This window comes from Budorcas taxicolor, chromosome X (genome assembly GCF_023091745.1).
Source record: "Budorcas taxicolor isolate Tak-1 chromosome X, Takin1.1, whole genome shotgun sequence".
Classification (NCBI taxonomy): domain Eukaryota; kingdom Metazoa; phylum Chordata; class Mammalia; order Artiodactyla; family Bovidae; genus Budorcas; species Budorcas taxicolor.
The window spans coordinates 107,049,778-107,071,474 of NC_068935.1; the positions used below are offsets into that span (position 1 = coordinate 107,049,778).

Below are 21,697 nucleotides of genomic sequence, written 5' to 3' on the forward strand. Positions count from 1 at the left end.
ACCTCCCACTTTTAGATGTTCCCCATCAGGAATATGGAGAAGGAAATGGCAACCCACTCCAGTGTTCTTGCCTGGAGAATCCCAGGGACAGGGGAGCCTGGTGGGCTGCCATCTATGGGGTCACACAGAGTCAGACATGACTGAAGCGACTTAGCAGCAGCATCAGGAATAAAGCCTTAGGCTCTTCCCTCATGGTTTTCAGCCCCTCTCCCATTACCACCATCCTTCTGGGAATTCAACAGGCCCTCTCCACGCCAACCTCCCAACCTCCCTGGTCTGGACTCCTTCAGAGCCAGTGAGGAAGTCCTGCCCCGCAACCTCAGCCAGTGACTCCCCCCAGGACCACACACAATACAGAAACCACTCCCCGATTTCAGGATTCCAGCATCCAACCACTCCACCCCTCCATCCCTCATGAGAGGACCCCCCTGCCACCCCATGTCGCCCAGATGCCTCAAGGACAAATGACAGAAAGCAAGCAGTTACAAGCACAGCCATGAACGCTTTAATAGCAGTGCTAAGGGCAGAAGACCAGGCCTCTCTCATCTGTGGGTAGTTTGGGGCGAGATGAAGCTACTGATGAGGTGTGCCTGGGCTCGGGGGCCTGGGCATCCCTACTTCTTCTTGGGAGCGGGTGGTGAAGCTGCGGGCTGAGAGAATGCACTGGGCTGGAAGAGGCGGCGGAGATTCTCATTGTTGATCAGCGCCCTCTGCACGTGCTCTGGGCTGATGCGTACCCTGTGGTTGATACAGGCCTCCTTCCCCGCCAGGTCCAGAATGTTGGCCATCAGGTACTCAAGGATGCCAGTCAGGAACACGGGTGTCGCTGAGCTCAGGCGGTTGGCGAACTGACCCTCTCGCAGGAGGCGGTCCACGCGGCTCACAGGGAACTGCAGCTCGGCCCTGGTGGAACGGGAGAGGGAGTGTCTCTTACTGCTATGGCAGTTCTGGAGGTGTCTTCTCCGAGTCATGGTGTCGGCTGGATGCTGCCTCTATAAGCCCAGACTGATGATCCCGCTGGCTGGGGCCTCCCTAGATGCCAGTGTCTTTCTGGTGGCTGTGTCCCCTTGCTCAGGTCTCTTATTGCTCAGGGAGCTGCCTTTGTGACAGCTCAGGCTTTGTGATGTCATCAGTGGCCACTGGGCCCTGGATCAGGACTGGCCTAGAAATGGCTGATAGGAAATCTGGTCTCTCTGTTGAAAAGACCATCTCTTGAAGGGAAGTTTTAACTTTCTGTCAGACTACAACATTCTAGCTGAAAATGTGTTTCAATGGAAAACTAATCTATGTCTGTAAAACACAACTCTGGGTTATTTCATTCCAGTGTTACACCATCTTTGAGCCCTTTTACATCCTTTTGGAAGCCTGTAGGTCACTGATACAACCTTTGCTGAAGGCTCAATTTCCTTTTCATACAGCAATCAAACAATCTGGCCTCTATTAATGTATTTATCCTACTATTTCTGATCAATATTACTTTTCCATTCTTTGGTTTCTCTTGTCAACTAGTTATAACATCTGCCCATTTCCTTATGTGATAAATGTTTTAATACATGTTCCTATCTAGGTGTCAAGATTTAACACTTATTTGATAATTATCTTTGTTTTGGAAGACACACTCATATGTCCAATTGTTCCACCTATCATGGCCATGTGACTTCAATGACAGAGATGTAAACTACATGAAAATTTAAAGCCCAAACATGTCTTTTCCTGGCTCTCCAATGTGAATTCAATGTATCAGTAACACATCATTGACCCTTTTTGTAATTTTTGTTTTCCTCTCTACTGATTTAGTGTATCTATTGTGTTTTTGGCTCCTTTACAGCTAATAAGCTATTTCCTGCTATTGATAGTCATGGTTGGTAATCTGGTTTTTAGTTTTCCTTGTATTTTTTTAAGTACATGTAACATACAATTCACCATTTCAGCAATTTTAAGAATAGTAATTCAGTGTTTTTGTTACAAATACGTTCATGATGTTGTGAAAATATCTGTTCAAATTCCAGGATAGTTTCTTTAACCCCCAAAGAAATTCCACACCCATTAAGCAGTAAGGCCTTATTCCTCAATCCCCAGAAGCCCTGGCAAACACTCTACTTCCTGTCTCTATGGGTTGACCTGTACTAGACATTTTATACAAATGGACTCATATAATATGGGGCAGCATGTATCTTTGTTTCTTTCACGTAGCATGTTTTCAAGGTTCATCCACATTATAGCAGGTATCAGTACTTCATAAATTTTTATAGCTGAAAAACAGTCCATTTTATACATATGTGTGTGTGTACATATGTGTGTATATGTATGAGTGTGTGTGTGTGTATTTATAAATACATGGGCTTCCCTGATAGCTCAGCTGGTAAAGAATCCACAATGGGGGAGACCTGGGTTTGATCCCTGGGTTGGGAAGATCCCCTGGAGGAGGGCATGGCAACCCACCTTACTATCCTTGCCTAGAGAATCCCCATGGTCAGAGGAGCCTGGCGGCTGCAGTCCATAGGGTTGCAAAGAGTTAGACATGATTGAGTGACTAGGCACAGTGTGTGTGTGTGTGTGCGTGTGCGTGTGCGTGTGCGTGTGCGTGTGTGTGTGTGTGTGTGTGTGTGTGGAGAAGGCAATGGCAACCCACTCCAGTGTTCTTGCCTGGAGAATCCCAGGGACGGAGGAGTCTAGTAGGCTGCCCGTCTTTGGGGTCGCACAGAGTCGGACACGACTGAAGTCACTTAGCAGCATATATATATATAATATTTTTGGTTTTTCCATTCACCAACTGATAGACATGTGAGTTACTTTTGGCAATTAAACATAATGCCACTATAAACATTTACGTAAAAGCTTTTCTGTTACCACATGGCTTCAGTTTTTTTTTTAGTGCAGATTTCTTTTTTTAGTATTTTAAAATCTTTATTGAATTTGTTACAACACTGCTTCTGTTTTATATTTGTTTTGTTTTTTTTTTTTTTTTTTTTGGCCACAAGGCATGTGGGATCTTAGCTTCCTGACCAGGGATCAAACCCATTCCCCCTGCACTGGAAGACGAGGTCTTAACCACTGGACTGCCAGAGAAGTCCCTGGCTTCAATCTTCTTATGTATATACCTAAAAGTACAACTGTTTGGTCATGTGGTGAGACTTTTTATTTATGATCTGACCATTTGAAGCTCTCTCTAGATTGATGGTTTGTAGAGATCTAGTTCTCACTGGGTGAGAAACAACATCGAATCTGGCTCATCCATCTTTTTTGTCTATTTTTGAGCTCAAATTAATGAAGAAGTTCATGTCCTCTGGGAGGTTGACTGTTTCTATGTTTATACTTGACCTATGGCTGAAATTGTAGAATTGAAGCTATAAGCTCTATTTCTCTGTGCCTGTATATCTGTGCCTGTAATTCAGAAATGCTTTCACAGACTGTGTACATAAAGCTTTCCTACCTCTACATAGTATTAACATAGACGATAAATTATCTGAAATTAATGGGGCTCATTAATGATTGGCATATCTAGATAAACACTTGCTTACATATATTGAGTATTCCTAAAATTTCCTAAAGTAAGGAAACTGAATTTCTGACCTTTTAAATACACTCCACTAAAAATATACTGGAGAAGGAAATGGCAACCCACTCCAGTATTCTTCCTGGAAAATCCCATGGACAGAGGAGCCTGGCGGGCTACCGTCCAGGGGGTTGCAAAGAGTCAGATACATTTCTCTAAGTCCTAAGGATTTGTGTTTATTTAGAACTGAGTTTATGAAATACTGTATTCTCCCTTTTCTTAACAGATAGCCTTGCTACTACCATTCACGTTTACATGGGTGCCTACTGGTGAATCCTTGAGGCTGGCTTCCGCTCTATCCATGTACTTCCTGCTCAACTCTGCCTTAGGTGGGACACTCTCTCCACTCCTGGCCCTCCTGGCAGATTCCTCCCTAGGCTGATGGACTGCACCTCCTGCCATGCCCTCCCTGAGGCCAGCTGCACCTTTCACACCTGCACTTCTCACCATATTTTCCTCTAGGACAGATGTAGACTCCACCGTCCACTTCCTTCCATGTCCTCCTCTAGGCAGAAGTATCCCCATCCTCTGCACTTCTTCAGCTTCACTTGCTCTCTGAACTCATGGAGTAGCTGCTGGATCCTGCCCTACCATGATGCACTTAGAACCGATCCCTCCCCTAGCTGCATCTTCCAGCCACGCACCTCCAGGTGCCCTGTCCCCTAAGCGGATGCCCACCCTCCCATGCTTCTCCTGCTGAGTCCTACCCTGGGCTGGCTGTAACCTCCACCCATGCCTCACCTAACAAGTATGGCCAACAGTTGGCTGCAGCCTCCATCCGGGCACCTGCTGTCAGTCTGCCCCTCAACAGAATGCTGCCTCCATTCATGCACTTCCAGCCTATTCCTCCTCTAGACTGGCTGAAACCTCCATCTTTGCATCTCCTTCTGAATCTTCCTCTACACCAGTTGAAATCAACTCTCCTGCTCTTCTGGCCACATCCTTCCTTACAATGGCTGCTTTCTGCACTGATGATGCTCCTCCTCCTTACTTCTCCCACAGGCTAGACACAACCTCTCTGGCTGCATGTATTGTCAGTTTCTCCTCTAGGAGGCAGCTCCACTGCTCACCCAGCTTCTGCTTCTATTGGGATGGATGCTCCCTCTCCTGCACCTCCCGCCATTTCCTCATCTAGGCTGACTGTGCTCTTCAACTCTGAAGCACTCGCCATGGCCCCCTTGGGCTAGTATAACCATCCACTAATGCATTTTCTATCGAGTCTTCCTTTAACTTCCCTTATCCCTCTTTTCACACACCTCCTGCTAAATCTTTGTCTAGGCTTGATTTTTCTCTCCGACCATGTACTTCCTGATGGCTTGAGCCTAGGTTGGCTCCACTCTGTACCACATAACACATGCTACACATCCTCAGCCACACACACCCTGCCATATCCTCCTCTCAGCTAGATGGTCGCTCCAGCCACACACCTCCTGCCAGATTCTACCTTAGGATGGCTTCACCTTTGTCCATTTGTGTATGTTTTCCTATCCCTCCCCTAGGTGAGAAAGTCACTACAACTCTGTACCTTCTGCTGTGTCCTCCATGAGTCTGGTGACACCCCTCACCCATGAGCCTCCTGCTCAGTCCTCACCGAGGTGAGTAAGTCTCATCCTAGACTGGGTATTTTCTTCTTTTATTTTCAAGCAGCGGATACCTGCTTTTCAATGTTGTAATGGTTTCTGTGGTACAACAACTGTTAATCAACCATAAGTATACAAACATCTCTTCCCTCTTGAGCCTCCCTAGACTGGATGCCTTCTTCACTTATGCATTTCTTAAAACGTCCTCCTGTCTGCTGTCCACTCCTCCTGCCCAAGCTCTTTCTGCCTAGTTCTTCCCCAGGCTGATGGAGTCCTCTAGACATGCAGGTGCTCTTTACATGTCTGCCTTCAATCCATATACTCTCTGCCGGGTCCTTCCTAGACTGGCTGCACCCAACTAACGTTGACTGTGTCCAACCCTAGGATGGATGCTCCTTGGACCCACACACGTCTTGCTGACTCTTCCTTCACCTGTTTCCATGCTGCATCATCTTCGCCAAACCTGGGTGACACCCTGACTCATGCATTCCCTGCTGGGTCCTCCTTATACTGGCTGCTCCTACTACCCATGACTTGACAGCCAGATAGGCCGCCATACTCCCTGCACACTCCACCTCTGCAACTCCTGGCGAGACCTCCCCTACAGGAGATACTCTCTTCAGCCATGCGCTTCCTGCCATGTGCTTTCCTGGACTCTGTGTTCCTTCCATCTATGCAGTGCTGGTCTGTTCCTCCCCTAGACAGACTGTCCGCCCCTAGTGCAGGCACCACCTGACAATTCCCCTTCCAGATCGTGTGCGCCCACCACCATTTCACCTCCTGCTGACTCCTTCTTGCTGTGCCCTGTATCTACAAATCTCCTAAAGATTCCTCCGGCCATGCACTTCCAGCCCAGTCCTCTGGCTGCACCCTCCATGCTTACAGATCTTTTTGATCCCTCCAATAATTTGCCTGCATCTTCCATGTATGGAGTGCCTGCTAGACTCTCACATGGAATGGTTGCTTCCTGCACACATGAACTTCCGGCCAGTCCTGCCTGCTAAGTTGCCTCGGTCGTGTCTGGCTCTTTGTGACACTATGGATCATAGCCCACCAGGCTCCTCTGTCCATGGGATTCTCCAGGCAAGAATACTGGAGTGGTTTGCCATGCCCTGCTCCAGGGATCTTCCCCACCCAGGAATGGAACCTGCATCTCTTATGTCTCCTGCATTGGCAGGCAGGTTCTTTACCACTAGTGCCACCTGGGAAGCCCTAGTGATAATGCCAATCCTATCTGAGGCTGAATACTACACCTCTTCCCATGAACCTCTGCTATGTCCACTGATTCATATGCTGTTGGTTCTTTAAAAGGACTCGAATACTCCCTCAAGCCTTCTTCTTCCTGTCCTGCCACCCTTAGGCTGCATGCTCCCTCCACCCATTGCACCTCTTGACTAGTCTTTCCGAACTCTCCATATACGCACCTACTGATGACTGCCCCACAAGCACTCATGGGCTTCCTGCTGGTTCTCGTAGGCTCACTGCATGTTTCACTCATGCATTGCCTACAGGCCTTCCTCCTAAGGTGGCTGAACCTTCCTATCCTATAACTATTGCCATTTCTTCCACTAGATTCTCCCTCAAGCAATGATCCTACTTGATCCCACTATAAGCTGGGTGTTTTCCCAACCCACATATTTTTCGCAATTTCCATCCTTCTGCTGGATGTTCCCTCTTCTCATGTACTTCCATATATCTCGGCCTCTTGGATGGCTGTCATCACCAACCATGGATCATCTTCCAGTACCTTCCCTTCGGTGGTTGCAGTGTACAATCTGTGTACCCTGACATGCCCTATCCTAGGCTGGCTTCATCTCCACTCATGAACCTTTGGTCTTTCCTTTGGCTCTATGCTCCCTCCACCCATTATCTGCCCATGTAGTCCTACCATGAGCTCTATGTTCCCTCTTCCCTTGCATCTCTTGCTGAGACGTTACTTAGTCTGGATGCTTCCTCTTTCCATACACATCTTGGTGGATCTTTACCCAGGCTGGCTGCATCCTCCAGCCACACACATCCTACCTGATCCTACAACAGCCTGGCTACACCTTTCAGCATGCATCTCTTGCTGGCATCCTATAAGCTAGCTTCATTCTATACCTACACCCTTCTATATGGCAGATGATCCTTCCTTAGGCTGGCTATACTGCACACACAAACAACTATTGCGATGTGCTTGCCCTAGGCTGGCAGCAATGTACAATAATGGACCTCCTCCACATTCTTAGCCCAAGACTCATGCCTTCTCCACCCATGCAGATCTTACCATGTCCTCCTTTAAGGTGTCTGTAAACACCTTTCAGTTCAGTTCAGTTCAGTTGCTCAGTCGTGTCTGACTCTTTGCGACCCCATGAATCGCAGCATGCCAGGCCGCACGCCAGGCCTCCCTGTCCATCACCAGCTCCCGGAGTTCACTCAGATTCATGTCCATCGAGTCAGTGATGTCATCCAGCCATCTCATCCTGTCGTCCCCTTCTCCTCCTGCCGCCAATCCCTCCCAGCATCAGAGTCTTTTCCAATGAGTCAACTCTTCGCATGAGGTGGCCAAAGTACTGGAGTTTCAGATTTAGCATCATTCCTTCCAAAGAAATCCCAGGGCTGATCTCCTTCAGAATGGACTGGTTGGATCTCCTTGTAGTCCAAGGGACTCTCAAGAGTCTTCTCTAACACCACAGTTCAAAAGCATCAATTCTTCGGTGCTCAGCTTTATTCACAGTCCAACTCTCACATCCATACATGACGACTGGAAAAACCATAGCCTTGACTAGACAGACCTCAGTCGGCAAAGTAATGTCTCTGCTTTTGAATATGCTCTCTAGGCTGGTCATAGCTTTTCTTCCAAGGAGTAAGCGTCTTTTAATTTCATGGCTGCCGTCACCATCTGCAGTGATTTTGGAGACCCCAAAAATAAAGTCTGACACTGTTTCCACTGTTTCTCCATCTATTTCCCATGGAGTGATGGGACCAGATGCCATGATCTTCGTTTTCTGAATGTTGAGCTTTAAGCCAACTTTTTCACTCTCCTCTTTTATTTTCATCAAGAGGCTTTCTAGTTCCTCTTCACTTTCTGCCATAAGGGTGGTGTCATCTGCATATCTGAGGTTATTGATATTTCTCCCGGCAATCTTGATTCCTGCTTGTGTTTCTTCCAGGCCAGCATTTCTCATGATGTACTCTGCATAGAAGTTCAATAAGCAGGGTGACAATATACAGCCTGGACGTACTCCTTTTCCTATTTGGAACCAGTCTGTTGTTCCATGTCCAGTTCTAACTCTTGCTTCCTGACCTGCATACAGATTTCTCAAGAGGCAGGTTAGGTGGTCTGGTATTCCCATCTCTTTCAGACTTTTCCACAGTTTATTGTGATCCACACAGTCAAAGGCTTTGACATAGTCAATAAAGCAGAAATAGATGTTTTTCTGGAACTCTCGTGCTTTTTTCTGGAACTCTCGTGCTTTTTCCATGATCCAGTGGATGTTGGCAATTTGATCTCTGGTTCCTCTGCCTTTTGTAAAACCAGCTTGAACATCTGGAAGTTCACAGTTCACGTATTGCTGAAGCCTGACTTGGAGAATTTTGAACATTACTTTACTAGCATGTGAGATGAGTGCAAGTGTGTGGTAGTTTGAGCATTCTTTGGCATTGCCTATCTTTGGGACTGGAATGAAAACGGACCTTTTCAAGTCCTGTGGCCACTGCTGAGTTTTCCAAAAACCTCTCCCAGGCTGGATGCTTTCCACCTACACACTTACTGCCCGATCTCCTTTGGATGGTGTTCCCCCACCCCCACCAAGCATGAATGCTATCCGAGTCCCTCCCTAGGAATAAAGTTCATCTCATCCATGCTCCGTTGACCTACTCATCCACCAGGCTTCCTTTACACATTGTGTCCTTCCAGATCTTTCACATAATCACTTCCATACAGAACTCATACACCACTGGCCATGTCCTACACATTCTGGCTGCATCCTTGGATGCACTTTCACCAGAATACTCTTCTAGCCTGCATCCTTTCTCCACCTATTCACCTCCATGCCCTCCCCAGCCTAGCTAAATGATTCAGTCAGACATTTCTGGCGACTCTCCCTGAGCTAGATATAAACTTCCTGATTGACAAGGATCCCAGGTTCTCCACCAGACTAGTTGCTCCCCTCTCCCATGAGCTACACTCTGGTCTACCACTTGGCTGGATGCTCGCTTTGCCCATAAACCACCTACCTGATCTGCCACAGGATTAATATTCCATCCACCGCCCTCCCCCCTCCCCTTCCCCCTGATGCCAAGATCTCACCTAGCCTGAGTACTCCCTTTTCTCTGATCTTTCTGGTTTCTGACAGAGGCTGGCTGCAACCTCTAATGATGCATATGCAACCCAGTCTTACCATAGCCTGGCTACACTTATAACCCACGCATCTTCTGGCCTCATGTTCCCTACACTAGCCGAAACTTCATCCATGAATCTCCTACTAAAGGCATTCTACACCCACGCTCCACCTGCGATCTCTTTCTGTATTTTCGATGATCCATTCACTGTTCACTTCTTACCGATCTTACTCTAGGTTGGCTGCATTCTCCATAAATGTATCTCATCCCAAATCTTCCCCTAGATGGGATGCCTTCATGCATACGTATTCTTCCTTATCCTCCTCCAAGTTTGTAATTCCTTCCAATAAGGTACCTCCTCTATCATTTTCCCCTAGCCTAGAGTCTCCCTTCATCCATACACTTTCCATCAGATCTTCTGCTTGAATGGCTTTCCCCTCTGTTGACCAATGCTCTCTCTAGGCATTGTGTCTGTGTTAGTCACTCAGTCGTGTCCAATTCTTTGTGACCCCATGGACTGTAGCCCAGCAGGCTCCTCTGCCCATGGAATTCTTCAGGCAAGAAGACTGGAGTGGGTTGCCATTCCCTTCTCCAGGAGATCTTCCTGACCCAGGGATCAAACCCAGGTCCCCTGCATTGCAGGCAGATTCTTTACCGTCTGAGCTATAAGGGAAACCCTTAAAGCTTCCCTAGGCATGAAGCTCCCTATAACTATGTACTTCCTGCCTGGTTGTCTACTAGGCTAGCTTAACCGTGAACCTAACATCTTGCCAAGTCCTCCACAATGCTGGCTGCATTCTATACCAATGCACCTCCTATCCTGTCCTTCCCTTTACAGTTTGTACTCTGATCTGAACGTCCTCCAGAATACTTTCCTAGTCTGGATGTTCCTTCCACTCCAGCAGCTCTCGTCATGTCCTCTAGGTTTCCTGCACTTTCTATACATACACCTCCTGTGAGGCCTCACCTAGGATGGATGCACCCTTCATCCAGCTACTTCGTGTTGGAACTCTCTTAAGCTGACTGCACCAATAATTTATGCATTTCACCTGAATCCTCCTTTAGGCTGAATACCTCCCCATCCATGTATTTCCTGTCAGAACATACACTAGGCTGGCTGCAGTCTCTATCTATGCACATTCTGCAGTCTAGCCCTAGACTTTCTTCACCAATACACCTACTGTCATACTCCAACCACCCCACCTGAATCTCCATCCAGGCATGTCCTGCCAGGTCCTCAGTCTCTTGGGGATGCTGTAAACAAAATACCACAGACTTGAGTAGCCTTTAAACAACAGGCATGTTTTGCCCACAGTTCTGGAGGCTGAAAGTTTAATAGCACAGCACAGGGATGGTCAGGTGAGGGCCTTCTCCTAGGTCCCAGGCTCCTCATGGTATATTCACGTGGCCAAAGGGCAAAGGATCTCTCTGGAGCCTCTTTTGTAAGGCAATAAATTACACTCATGAAGCTCTACCCCTCAGGGCTTGAACACCTCCTGAAACAGACTTCCCTGGTGATCCAGTGGCTAAGAATCCACCTTCCAATGCATGGGATGCAGGTTTGATCCCTGCTCAGGGGAACTAAGATCCCACAAGCTGTGGGGTAACTAAGCCAGGGCACCAGAACTACTGAATTCCACATACTGCAACGAAGATCCCACGTGCTACAATGAAGATCTGATGCAGCCAAATAAGTATTAAACACACACACACACACACACACACACAAAACACCTCCTAACAGTCCCACTTACTAATGCCACCACATCAGGCATTAGGATATAAACTTTCAGGGACACAGACCTTCAGACTGTAACATCCTCCCCTAGTCTTGTGCACTCTGCAGCCAGGTACCTCCTGCTGGCTCCTCTCTGAGGTAGGGTAGTCCCTCATCGAAGGTCTCTATCGATGTTTCTTCTACAATCTTGTGTACTCCTTCCTCCATCAACGTTCTCCTATCTGGACATATCTGCAGCTGGGTACATCAACCATGCACCTTCTTTCATATCCTATGAATAAGCTGTTTGTGCTCCCCCTTCTCATGTACTTCTGGCTGGGTCTTACCTTAACTTGGCTACAGACTGCACTGATTCACCTCGTGCTATGCCTTTGCCTAGGCTGCTGACACTCTACAGCACCCCCTCCCAGGTGTTCCCAAGACAGGCTGCACCCTGCACCCACACACTTCCACCAGACACTTCCTTATGATGGTTAAACTCTCCATTCACATACTACCTGCCATGCCTCACCCTGGGCTGCATGCTCCCCTCACTCACCTCCTATTGGAGGTGACATAAAGCCAGCTGTACCTTTTGCATGACCTTCCCAGGTGGCTCAGAGGTAAAGAATCCACCTGCAATGCAGGAAATCCAGGTTCTATCCCTGGGTTGGGAAGATCCTCTGGAGTAGGTAATGGCAGCCCACTCCAGTATTCCTGCAAGGGAAATCCCACAGACAGAGGAGCCCAGAGGGCTATAGTTCATGGGGTCTCAAAGAGTCAAATATAACTCAGCAACTAAACAACAACAACCTTTCACACAGGCAACTACTGCAAAGTGGTCCTCTAGGGCATATACTTCCTCCAACCCCTCATATCTTGTCAAGTCATATGCCCTCTGCCATATCTTACATAGGTTGGAACCTTTACTTAGGCTAAGCCTACCATTTCCTCCCCTAGGCTGTCTGCATCTACTATCCATGCACCTGTGGCAGAGTCATCTCCTACTCTGGACATTCCCTATGCTAATTTGCTTCCTGCAAGATTCTACCCAAGAATGCCTGCAACCTACATCCCTGCACATCTTTCTGGTCTTCCCCTAAGTTGGAAGCTCCTTGAACATGCACTTTTGGCCAGTCTGTTACCAAAGCCTGCAACCAAGCACCTCCCTCAAGGTCCCTCTGGACAAGGCTGATGAAACCTTGTCCCTAATATAAGTTTAGGCTGGTTTGACTACAAGAGCTGGGCCCTAAACTTTATGTAAATTTCCTCTCAAATTTGCTCTATCTCAGGCCCAAATCTCTGCTTCACAGGCCCAGAAATAAACATTTTTTATTTTTACAATGTCTGACACAGTTTATAAAGGCTCACGAACCACCAAAGGAGTTTTCAGCATGCTTTCCCTCTTTCCACAGCCTTGTCTCCCATGGTCTCTACATATAATAACTCAGCTTATTCATACCTTCAATGAGAGGTTTCTGTCTTGGATTTTGAGCATATTTTTATTACAATACTTCTTAATAAAATCTTTCCTTACTAATTTCTAGACTTACATTTTTTTTTTTACCTTGACAATATGGTGTTAGTCACTCAGTCGTGTCGACCTCTTTGTGACTCCACAGACTGCAGCCCACCAGGCTTCTCTGTCCATGGGGTTCTCAAGGCAAGAATACTGGAGTAGGTAGCCATTCTCTTCTCAAGGGAATCTTTTTAACCCAGGGATCAAACCAGTCTGCAGCATTGCTGGCAGATTCTTAACCATCTGAGCCACCAGGGTCAAAATGGTGACACGACTCAAATGGAGTGGTGCTTGCAACCTTAGACCTACTGTTTTCAGCTAGTTAATAATGCTGGTCTCCAGGACTCTGTGCAACCTTTTCATGACTGGAGTAATCAGGATTCCTGGTGGGGAGTCACAAGTCATTATCCCTTCTTCCAGACATTTGTCTTTCTTAATACAGTAAGGACTTGACCTTATTTTCCCCGACTTTCAAACCTTTATGGTTTTCTGTCTTCCATGTCTGCTTTACTGAGTGGGGGTAAATAACCTTGAATCTTTCATGGGAAATCACACTTTTGACTAAAGTTCAAATTATTTTTTTTAAATTGGATAAATGTGACATGTAGCTTTGTGTAAATTTAAGGTTGTTACTTTGTAACATTTATATATTATATTATGACTTCCACTGTAATGAAACTTATCATATTATATACTTATAGTACAATATTATCATCTGTGTTCAATGAACCATACGTTAAATCTCTGTGGTTACCTTAGTACTCATTAAAAATCTGTATCTTTAAGCACCATCAATCTTATTCTCTGACAGGCCCCCCACTCTCCAGTAATTACCATTTCACTTTTTTTAAATGTTAGATTTTTTTTCAGATTTTACATGAAAATGGTATCTTACAGTAAGAAGAGATGGCAAGAATACACAGAAGAACTGTACAAAAAGGATCTTCACGACCCGGATAATCACGATGGTATGATCACTAATCTAGAGCCAGACATCCTGGAATGTGAAGTCAAGTGGGCCTTAGAAAACATCACTACGAACAAAGCTAGTGGAGGTGATGGAATTCCAGTAGAGCAATTTCAAATCCTGAAAGATGATGCTGTGAAAGTGCTGCATTCAATATGCCAGCAAATTTGGAAAACTCAGCAGTGGCCATAGGACTGGAAAAGGTCCGTTTTCATTCCAATTCCAAAGAAAGGCAATGCCAAAGAATGCTCAAACTTCCACACAATTGCACTCATCTCACATGCTAGTAAAGTAATGCTCAAAATTCTCCAAGCCAGGCCTCAGCAATACGTGAACTGTGAACTTCCAGATGTTCAAGCTGGTTTTACAAAAGGCAGAGGAACCAGAGATCAAATTGTCAATATCCGCTGGATCATGGAAAAAGCAAGAGAATTCCAGAAAAACATCTATTTCTGCTTTATTGACTATGCCAAAGCCTTTGACTGTGTGGATCACAATAAATTGTGGAAAATTCTGAAAGAGATGGGAATACCAGACCACCTGACCTGCCTCTTGAGAAATCTGTACGCAGGTCAGGAAGCAAGAGTTAGAACTGGACATGGAACAACAGACTGGTTCCAAATAGGAAAAGGAGTACGTCCAGGCTGTATATTGTCACCCTGCTTATTGAACTTCTATGCAGAGTACATCATGAGAAATGCTGGCCTGGAAGAAACACAAGCAGGAATCAAGATTGCCGGGAGAAATATCAGTAACCTCAGATATGCAGATGACATCACCCTTAGGGCAGAAAGTGAAGAGGAACTCAAAAGCCTCTTGATGAAAATAAAAGAGGAGACTGAAAAAGTTGGCTTAAAGCTCAACATTCAGGAAACGAAGATCATGGCATCCGGTCCCATCACTCCATGGGAAATAGATGGAGAAACAGTGGAAACAGTGTCAGACTTTATTTTTGGGGTCTCCAAAATCACTGCAGATGGTGACGGCAGCCATGAAATTAAAAGACGCTTACTCCTTGGAAGAAAAGCTATGACCAGCCTAGAGAGCATATTCAAAAGCAGAGACATTACTTTGCCGACTGAGGTCTGTCTAGTCAAGGCTATGGTTTTTCCAGTCGTCATGTATGGATGTGAGAGTTGGGCTGTGAATAAAGCTGAGCACCGAAGAATTGATGCTTTTGAACTGTGGTGTTGGAGAAGAGTCTTGAGAGTCCCTTGGACTACAAGGAGATCCAACCAGTCCATTCTGAAGGAGATCAGCCCTGGCATTTCTTTGGAAGGAATGATGCTAAAGCTGAAACTCCAATACTTTGGCCACCTCATGTGAAGAGTTGACTCACTGGAAAAGACTTTGATGCTGGGAGGGATTGGCGGCAGGAGGAGAAGGGGACGACTGAGGATGAGATGGCTGGATGGCATCACTGACTCGATGAACGTGAGTCTGAGTGAACTCCGGGAGTTGGTGATGGACAGGGAGGCTTGGCGTGCTGCGATTCAAGGGGTTGCAAAGAGTCAGACACGACTGAGCCACTGAACTGAACTGAACTGTCTTTCTCTGGCTTATCTCGCTTAATATAATGTGCTAAAGCTCCATTCCTGCCACTGATTTTTACAGTATTAATGTCCCTGAGGACTTCCCTATAGCTCAAACAGTAAAGAATCTGCCTGCAATGCAGGAGACCATGGTTGGATCCCTGGGTTGGGAAGTTCCTCTGGAGAAGGGAATGGCAATCCACTCCAGTCTTCTTGCCTGGAGAATTCCATGGACAGAGAAGTCTGCTGCTGCTACTGCTAAGTCGCTTCAGTCATGTCTGACTGTGTGTGACCCCATAGACAGCAGCCCATGAGGCTCCCCTGTCCCTGGGATTCTCCAGGCAAGAACTTTGGAGTGAGTTGCCATTTCCTTCTCCAATGCATGAAAGTGGGCTATATTTCGTGGGGTCTCAAAGAGTCAGACATGACTGAACGAACAACACACAGACACACACACACTCCCTGAGCCTTCAGGGATGCTGAATCTAGACACCTGAACACACACACACACTCCCTGTCTTCAGGGATGCTGAATCTACACACCTGAACACATACACACACACAGCCCTCCCCCCGCCATCCCGCCCTGGGTCTCTCTCTGGAAACCACATCTTGGGTTTAAGACCAAGGCCTTTAACACTGGCAGGTGTCAATTTTATTACCCTCCAACTCACCAATAACCCCCAGGTGCCTCTCATACAGGATACATGCTCCATATTTCCACTTTTAATTCCATCTAGTTTCTCTAAAAAAGGCAAACATTTGCTGACCAACAATGTAAGATTTGAACAGCCTCTTTGGCGATCTTGGGTTCTCTCCAAACCAGTTCAATTGCTAGGGGCTCCACTTTAAAACCTTGCACAAACAATGTCCTGCTTATTTCATCTAGTATAAAGCGTCAGAAAAACCCATCTCCTATAAAATCTCTTCATAAGGAATTTCCCTGGTGATCCAGTGGCTAAGACTCTGTGCTCCAAAAGCAGAGGGCCCACGGTTCACTCCCTGGTCAGGGAACTAGAAGCCACATGCCACAACTAAGACCTAATGCAGTCAAATAAATAAATATTTTCAGAAATCTCCTCAGGATTTCCCTGGTGGTCTAGCGGTTTCATGGTGGTCCACCTGCCAATTCATGGGACACGGGTTCAATCCCCAATCCAGGAAGATCCCACGCGGTGGTGCAACTAAGCCTGTGCACCACAACTACTGAAGCCTGTCCACTCTAGAGCCCATGCTCCACAAGAGGAGTTGCCACAAATAAGAAGCCCACACAACACAACTAGAGAAAGCCTGTGAGCAGCAATGAAGATCCAGTGCAATCATAAATAATTTTTAAAAACTTCAGAAGCCATTATTTCTTTCAAAGACTATCTTCATTACACAAAGCCTCCTAAGACCTCTCTCTTCCCATCTTTTCTCTTCACCCTCTTTCTTAACCATTTTGATCTAAACTTAAATGCCCCTGAATCCTTTATTCTGTTGCCCTTCAACTATTCAACCTCCTCCACCTCTGTCAGACCTTTCTCTTTCCTCTCTGTCTCCCAATTCCCTCCAGTCACTTGAGTATTAAGCTCCCCTTTTCCTACTGGGGGCTCTTTAGACACTCAAGGGACCCAAGATTAACCAACTGAGAAGACAATTTTCAAACCCTAGTCTTGCTCTGATATTCATGGCATTGTTAAATATCTTCTGAATCAGTGGGCAAACCACAAGGGATGTTCGATTCACTTCAGACTATTCCTCAGAACCTGCTCACCAAGCCTCCTGACCTTTCCCAAGGGGTCAATCTCCTCGATCCAGGAGACGGAACCCTCTGGTTTGGCTAGATGAGTCACCACAAATGAAGACATTCTGATGGGTCAATATAGTAGTATATCTTTCCACAAATCCATTAAAAATGGTGACAAGCTTCCTTTGTCTATCACGTTGGCTTTTACTTTCAAAATTGATTGGTCACAAATACAAGAATGCAGACAATGGCACAAATCTGTTTCCAACTTTCAACCTAGGTTAACAATTTTGGAAGGACAGTTTTCAGTCTCTTCCCAAGTGATCACACAATTCCAGCTTTAGTCACCAGTTTTCTTAATAGACTAAAGTCCTTAATAGAGAAACCATACAAGCATAACATAAACTGGCAGGTAGATCTCCGCTCTGGACTCAAGCTCTGGCTCGACATCATGAGGATGTCATGCTTGAAAAATCTGACTCCACAGAACATAAGCTCCTGGTTCATCAACTTTGACAATTACAAAGAAAGGGATCTAATATATATGGCCTAATTCCTTTTGGAAACCCTCTGTTGACAAAGATATTTGAAAATATATTTTTTAAATTTTTTAAATTTTTATTTTTACTTTATTTTGCTTTACAATACTGTATTGGTTTTGCCATACATTGACATGAATCAGCCACGGGTGTACATGAGTTCCCAATCCTGAACCCCCCTCCCACCTCCCACCCCATATCATCTCTCTGGATCATCCCCGTGCACCAGCCCCAAGCATCTTGTATAATCACTAAATCAGCAACTGTTCAGTTTAAAGCAAAAGAGAAAACGAGAGACTAGATCTTTTCCCCAGTGATATCCTTCTGAAGGATTAAACCCCCTCTGTCCATGAACACTCTGAAACACTGAGAAATCATAATATGTTAATGGATGTTCAATCACCTTCCTAGTGGACACAAAGTCTACTTACTCTATTATCAACGTCTCAGATTTTTGAACTCCCCTCCCTCAGAATACACAAAAAGCTTCTGGGATGGAATTAGACCACACCTTGCCATTCCAACCACTAACCAACTCATTTGAGTGTACTCACAACAGCGCTTTCTCCTTAGCTCAGCTTCTTGGAGAGAGACTTTCTCCATCTGAATCATTCACATAAATGCTTCCCCCAAATAACTCACTTTAGAAATCCCCTATTCTGGGAAAATGGATACATGTATATGTGTGATAAGTGTACATGTGAGATATCTGTACATGTGAGATACATGTATATGAGTTGCTCTGCTGTGCACCTAAAACTATCACAACATTATTAATTGGCTATACTCCAATACAAACTAAAAAATTAAAAAAAAGAAGAAATCACCTATTCCTTCCCAATATACTTTTTTTCCCCCAAAGGCCTATATCAACTCAGCTGGGCTTTGCAATTTGTTTGCTTTTCAATCTTGAGCAAGAAAAGAAACCACTCACAGCTTCAGTTTATCCATAAACAAATGAGGGAATTTATCTCCCTAAATTTTGGGCTGCAATGAGACACGTAGTTCAGTTTGAATTTTAAGATGTTTGCCTATCAGCTGTGCGCTTCAGGATGCATTATTCATTTTCTGTGAGGATCCATTTCTTCATATGTATAAATATAGTCAATATATACAGACTTGCTGTAAGGAGTAGACAGGTATTGTAGGCTCTTAATACAAGATCAAAATAATCATTACTACTTCTCACTAGACAGGTTTCTGCCCTCTTCCCTCTCCTCATCACATCACTAACTCATATACTCCTCTGGGACTTAACTTAACACAGGACAATTTCCTTGCATATATCTAGGAACTGAAAGAAAAAAGCTAGATTTTTTTCTGAAACACTAAACGTGAATTCTCAATCCTTTGTATCCTTGTGATTCTCTATGAATTGGTGCATAGAATAGTGCAGATATATGTTTGGTATTTAAAAAACTTGCTGAATAAACAGTTTAAACAAAGACAGTAGACAAACTGGGGTGAAGTTATTTTAGATAAATGAATCCAACAAAAATATGAAGTCAGTTTCTCTGCCCCCAAAGTCTGTTCATGTCCATAGAGTAGATGCAGGCCAGAAACCCATGGGTCCTCCCACTAGGTCACCTTCCATGACAAACTGATCAACTCACCTATTTCATTCTGTTTTAAAATTATTTTTCTTTTGCTATCAATTAATTTAGCAAACATTATACTAGTTTCATGTGTACAATGTAGTGATTTGAGATTTGTATATATTGTACAATGATCACAATAAATCTGGTTAACATTAATCACCATACATAGTTAAATAACTTTTTTTCTCATGATGAAGAACTTTCAAGATCCACCTTCCTAGCTATTTTCAAACATTAATACAGTATTATTAACTATATTCACCATGCTGTACATTACATTCCCACAATCTGTTAGCTCATTTTATAACTAGAAATACATACCTTTTGATCTCCTTCACCCATTTCGCCCACCCCTTACCCCGTCTCAGGCAACTGCCGATCTGTTCTCTATGAGCCCACCATTTTGTTTGCTTTTTAAAGATTACACATATAACTAAGATCATCCAGGACTTCCCTGGTGGTGCAGTGGATAAGAATCTGCCTGCCAATGCAGGGGACATGCCGCAGAGCAACTAAGCCCGTGAACCACAACTACTGAAGCCTGCGTGCTGCAACTATTGAAGCCTGAGTGCCTAGAGACTGTGCTCTGCAACAAGAGAAGCCACAGCAAAGAGTAGCCCCCGCTCACTGCGACTAGAGAAAGCCTGCACTCAGTGTAGCCAGAAAAAAATTTTTTTGTAAATTATCCAGTAATTAGCTTTCTCTGTCTGACCTATTTCTCTCTATAGCCTCTGGAGAGAGCACCCACTGCCCTCCTGACACTGACACTTGGATTCTGACTTCGCAGATGTGAGAGAATAAACTTGTGTTCTTTGAAGCCACCAAATCTGTGGCAATGTTTTACAGTAGCCGCAGGAAATTAATCCAGTTCCTTATGAAATAATAGGATTTCCCAGGTGGCTCAGTGGTAAAGAATCCTCCTGCAATACAGGAGATGCAAGAGACACAAGTTTGATCCCTGGTTTGGGAAGATCCCCTGGAGAAGGGAATGACAATCCACTCCAGTATTCTCGCCTGGGAAATCCCATGGACAGAGGAGTCTGGATGGCTATAGTCCATGGGGTCACAACGAATGGGACATGACTGAAGCGACTGAGCACACACATGAAATAATAACCAGAAGGCGCATGAGAATGTCTTACTCTACCTGGATACCTCAAACTTAATATAGTCAAACATCCTTAAGTACTTCAAGAACTAACTAAGTATGCTCATACTTATCACCAGCAGGTTAAGTCTGCCTTCTCACCTCTTTTAGTCTTCAATTAGAGGATAAACTCCTTTGGAAATGACATTTTCAAAAGATTCATCTCAAACTTAGATGGACAGAATCTTATAGTCCTTTTCACAACTAATACCACGGCCTAACTTCAAGGTAGTGAACACTGGATTTACAGCTCCAAACTTGAAAACATAGTATATACCCAGAATGACCACTGCACACTCCATCCATCCACCACCTACCAAGTCCTCCCCTAGTTGGGATACGCCCTCTACACATGTCCTTCCCATTGAGTCTCTCTCTAATCTGTCTGTATCCTCGATCTGTGCACTTTCAGCCAGGCTGTCTGTTAGGCTGCCTGGACCATCCATCCATTCGCCTTCTTGTCAAAACCATCTGTAGGCTGGATGCTCCCCACGTGCACAACCTGCTGCATCTTCCTCTGAAAGAAAGTACTTTTCACCCATGTACGTCCTGCTGAATCCTCTCCTAGACTGGATGCACCATCCGCTAATGAACCTGCAGCAGGGTCCTCCTTGAGGCTAGCTGCCTTCTGCATTTATGCACTCCCTGCCATTTCCTCACATGAGCTGGCTGCAACATGCAACCGTGCATCTTAAGCCATATCCTTCTAGAATGGATGTTCCTTACCATGAACGGACATGGTGCCATAATTTCCCACAGGATAAATACTTCTTCCTCTGGAGTCCTAACTTAGGATGGCTTCACCCTACATTCATGCACCAAATGATTACCTTGGCCCCTGGGCTGGCTGCATCTTGCAACCATGCACCTCCTTTAGAGTGCTCACCTAAGCTGGATGTGCCATCTACCTTCACATCTTCTCTCATGTTCTCTCCTTGGCTGGCTACACTCTCCACCCATGTTTTTCCTGCCATGTGTCCCAAAGCTGGCTGCAACCTTCGCCCATGCAGTTTCTAATAGGGTCTCCCAAAGGCTGATTACAATGCGCACCCATGCTACTCATGCTGGGGCTTCTCCAGCCACATCCTCCCTAAGACTGGATGCTCTCTCCCAAGCATCACCTGAGTAGACTTCAACTAAACAAGGTGTTTTCTCCAATCATGCATCTTCTGCCAGGTCCTCCCTTGGGCTCGATGTTCCCTTTATCCATTCACTTCCTGTCAGATCCTCCTATAGGCTTTTGCACAGTTCCCCCATCCAAGGTCTGTGGAGGCCCTCCCCAGACTGGATGCTCCTTCGACCAATCCACTTGTTGCCATTACACAACTAGGTTAGGTGTCACCTCCATTCATGCATTTTCTGCAGAACCTCCTTTGGGCTGGCTGTATTCAACACACACACACACTTCCTGTCATATCCTCCCCTAAGTTGTATACTCGCTCAAACTCTGCATTTCTGCCAGGTCCAAGAATGAGTGCACCATGCACCCA

The 21,697-nt window shown here is 45.4% G+C and overlaps 1 protein-coding gene across 1 annotated transcript; it reads right to left on the reverse strand.

Annotated features, from left to right (window-relative positions):
* Positions 1-614: 614 nt before the first annotated feature.
* LOC128070565 (histone H2A-Bbd type 1-like) lies at positions 615-971 on the reverse strand. The gene has a single exon (XM_052663863.1). The coding sequence runs from the start codon at positions 969-971 to the stop codon at positions 615-617; it is 357 nt and encodes a 118-aa protein (XP_052519823.1).
* Positions 972-21,697: the final 20,726 nt, after the last annotated feature.

Excerpts from the sequence above, each read along its gene's own strand:
- LOC128070565 (XM_052663863.1), bottom strand. The coding sequence starts at position 971 with ATGACTCGGAGAAGACACCTCCAGAACTGCCATAGCAGTAAGAGACAC.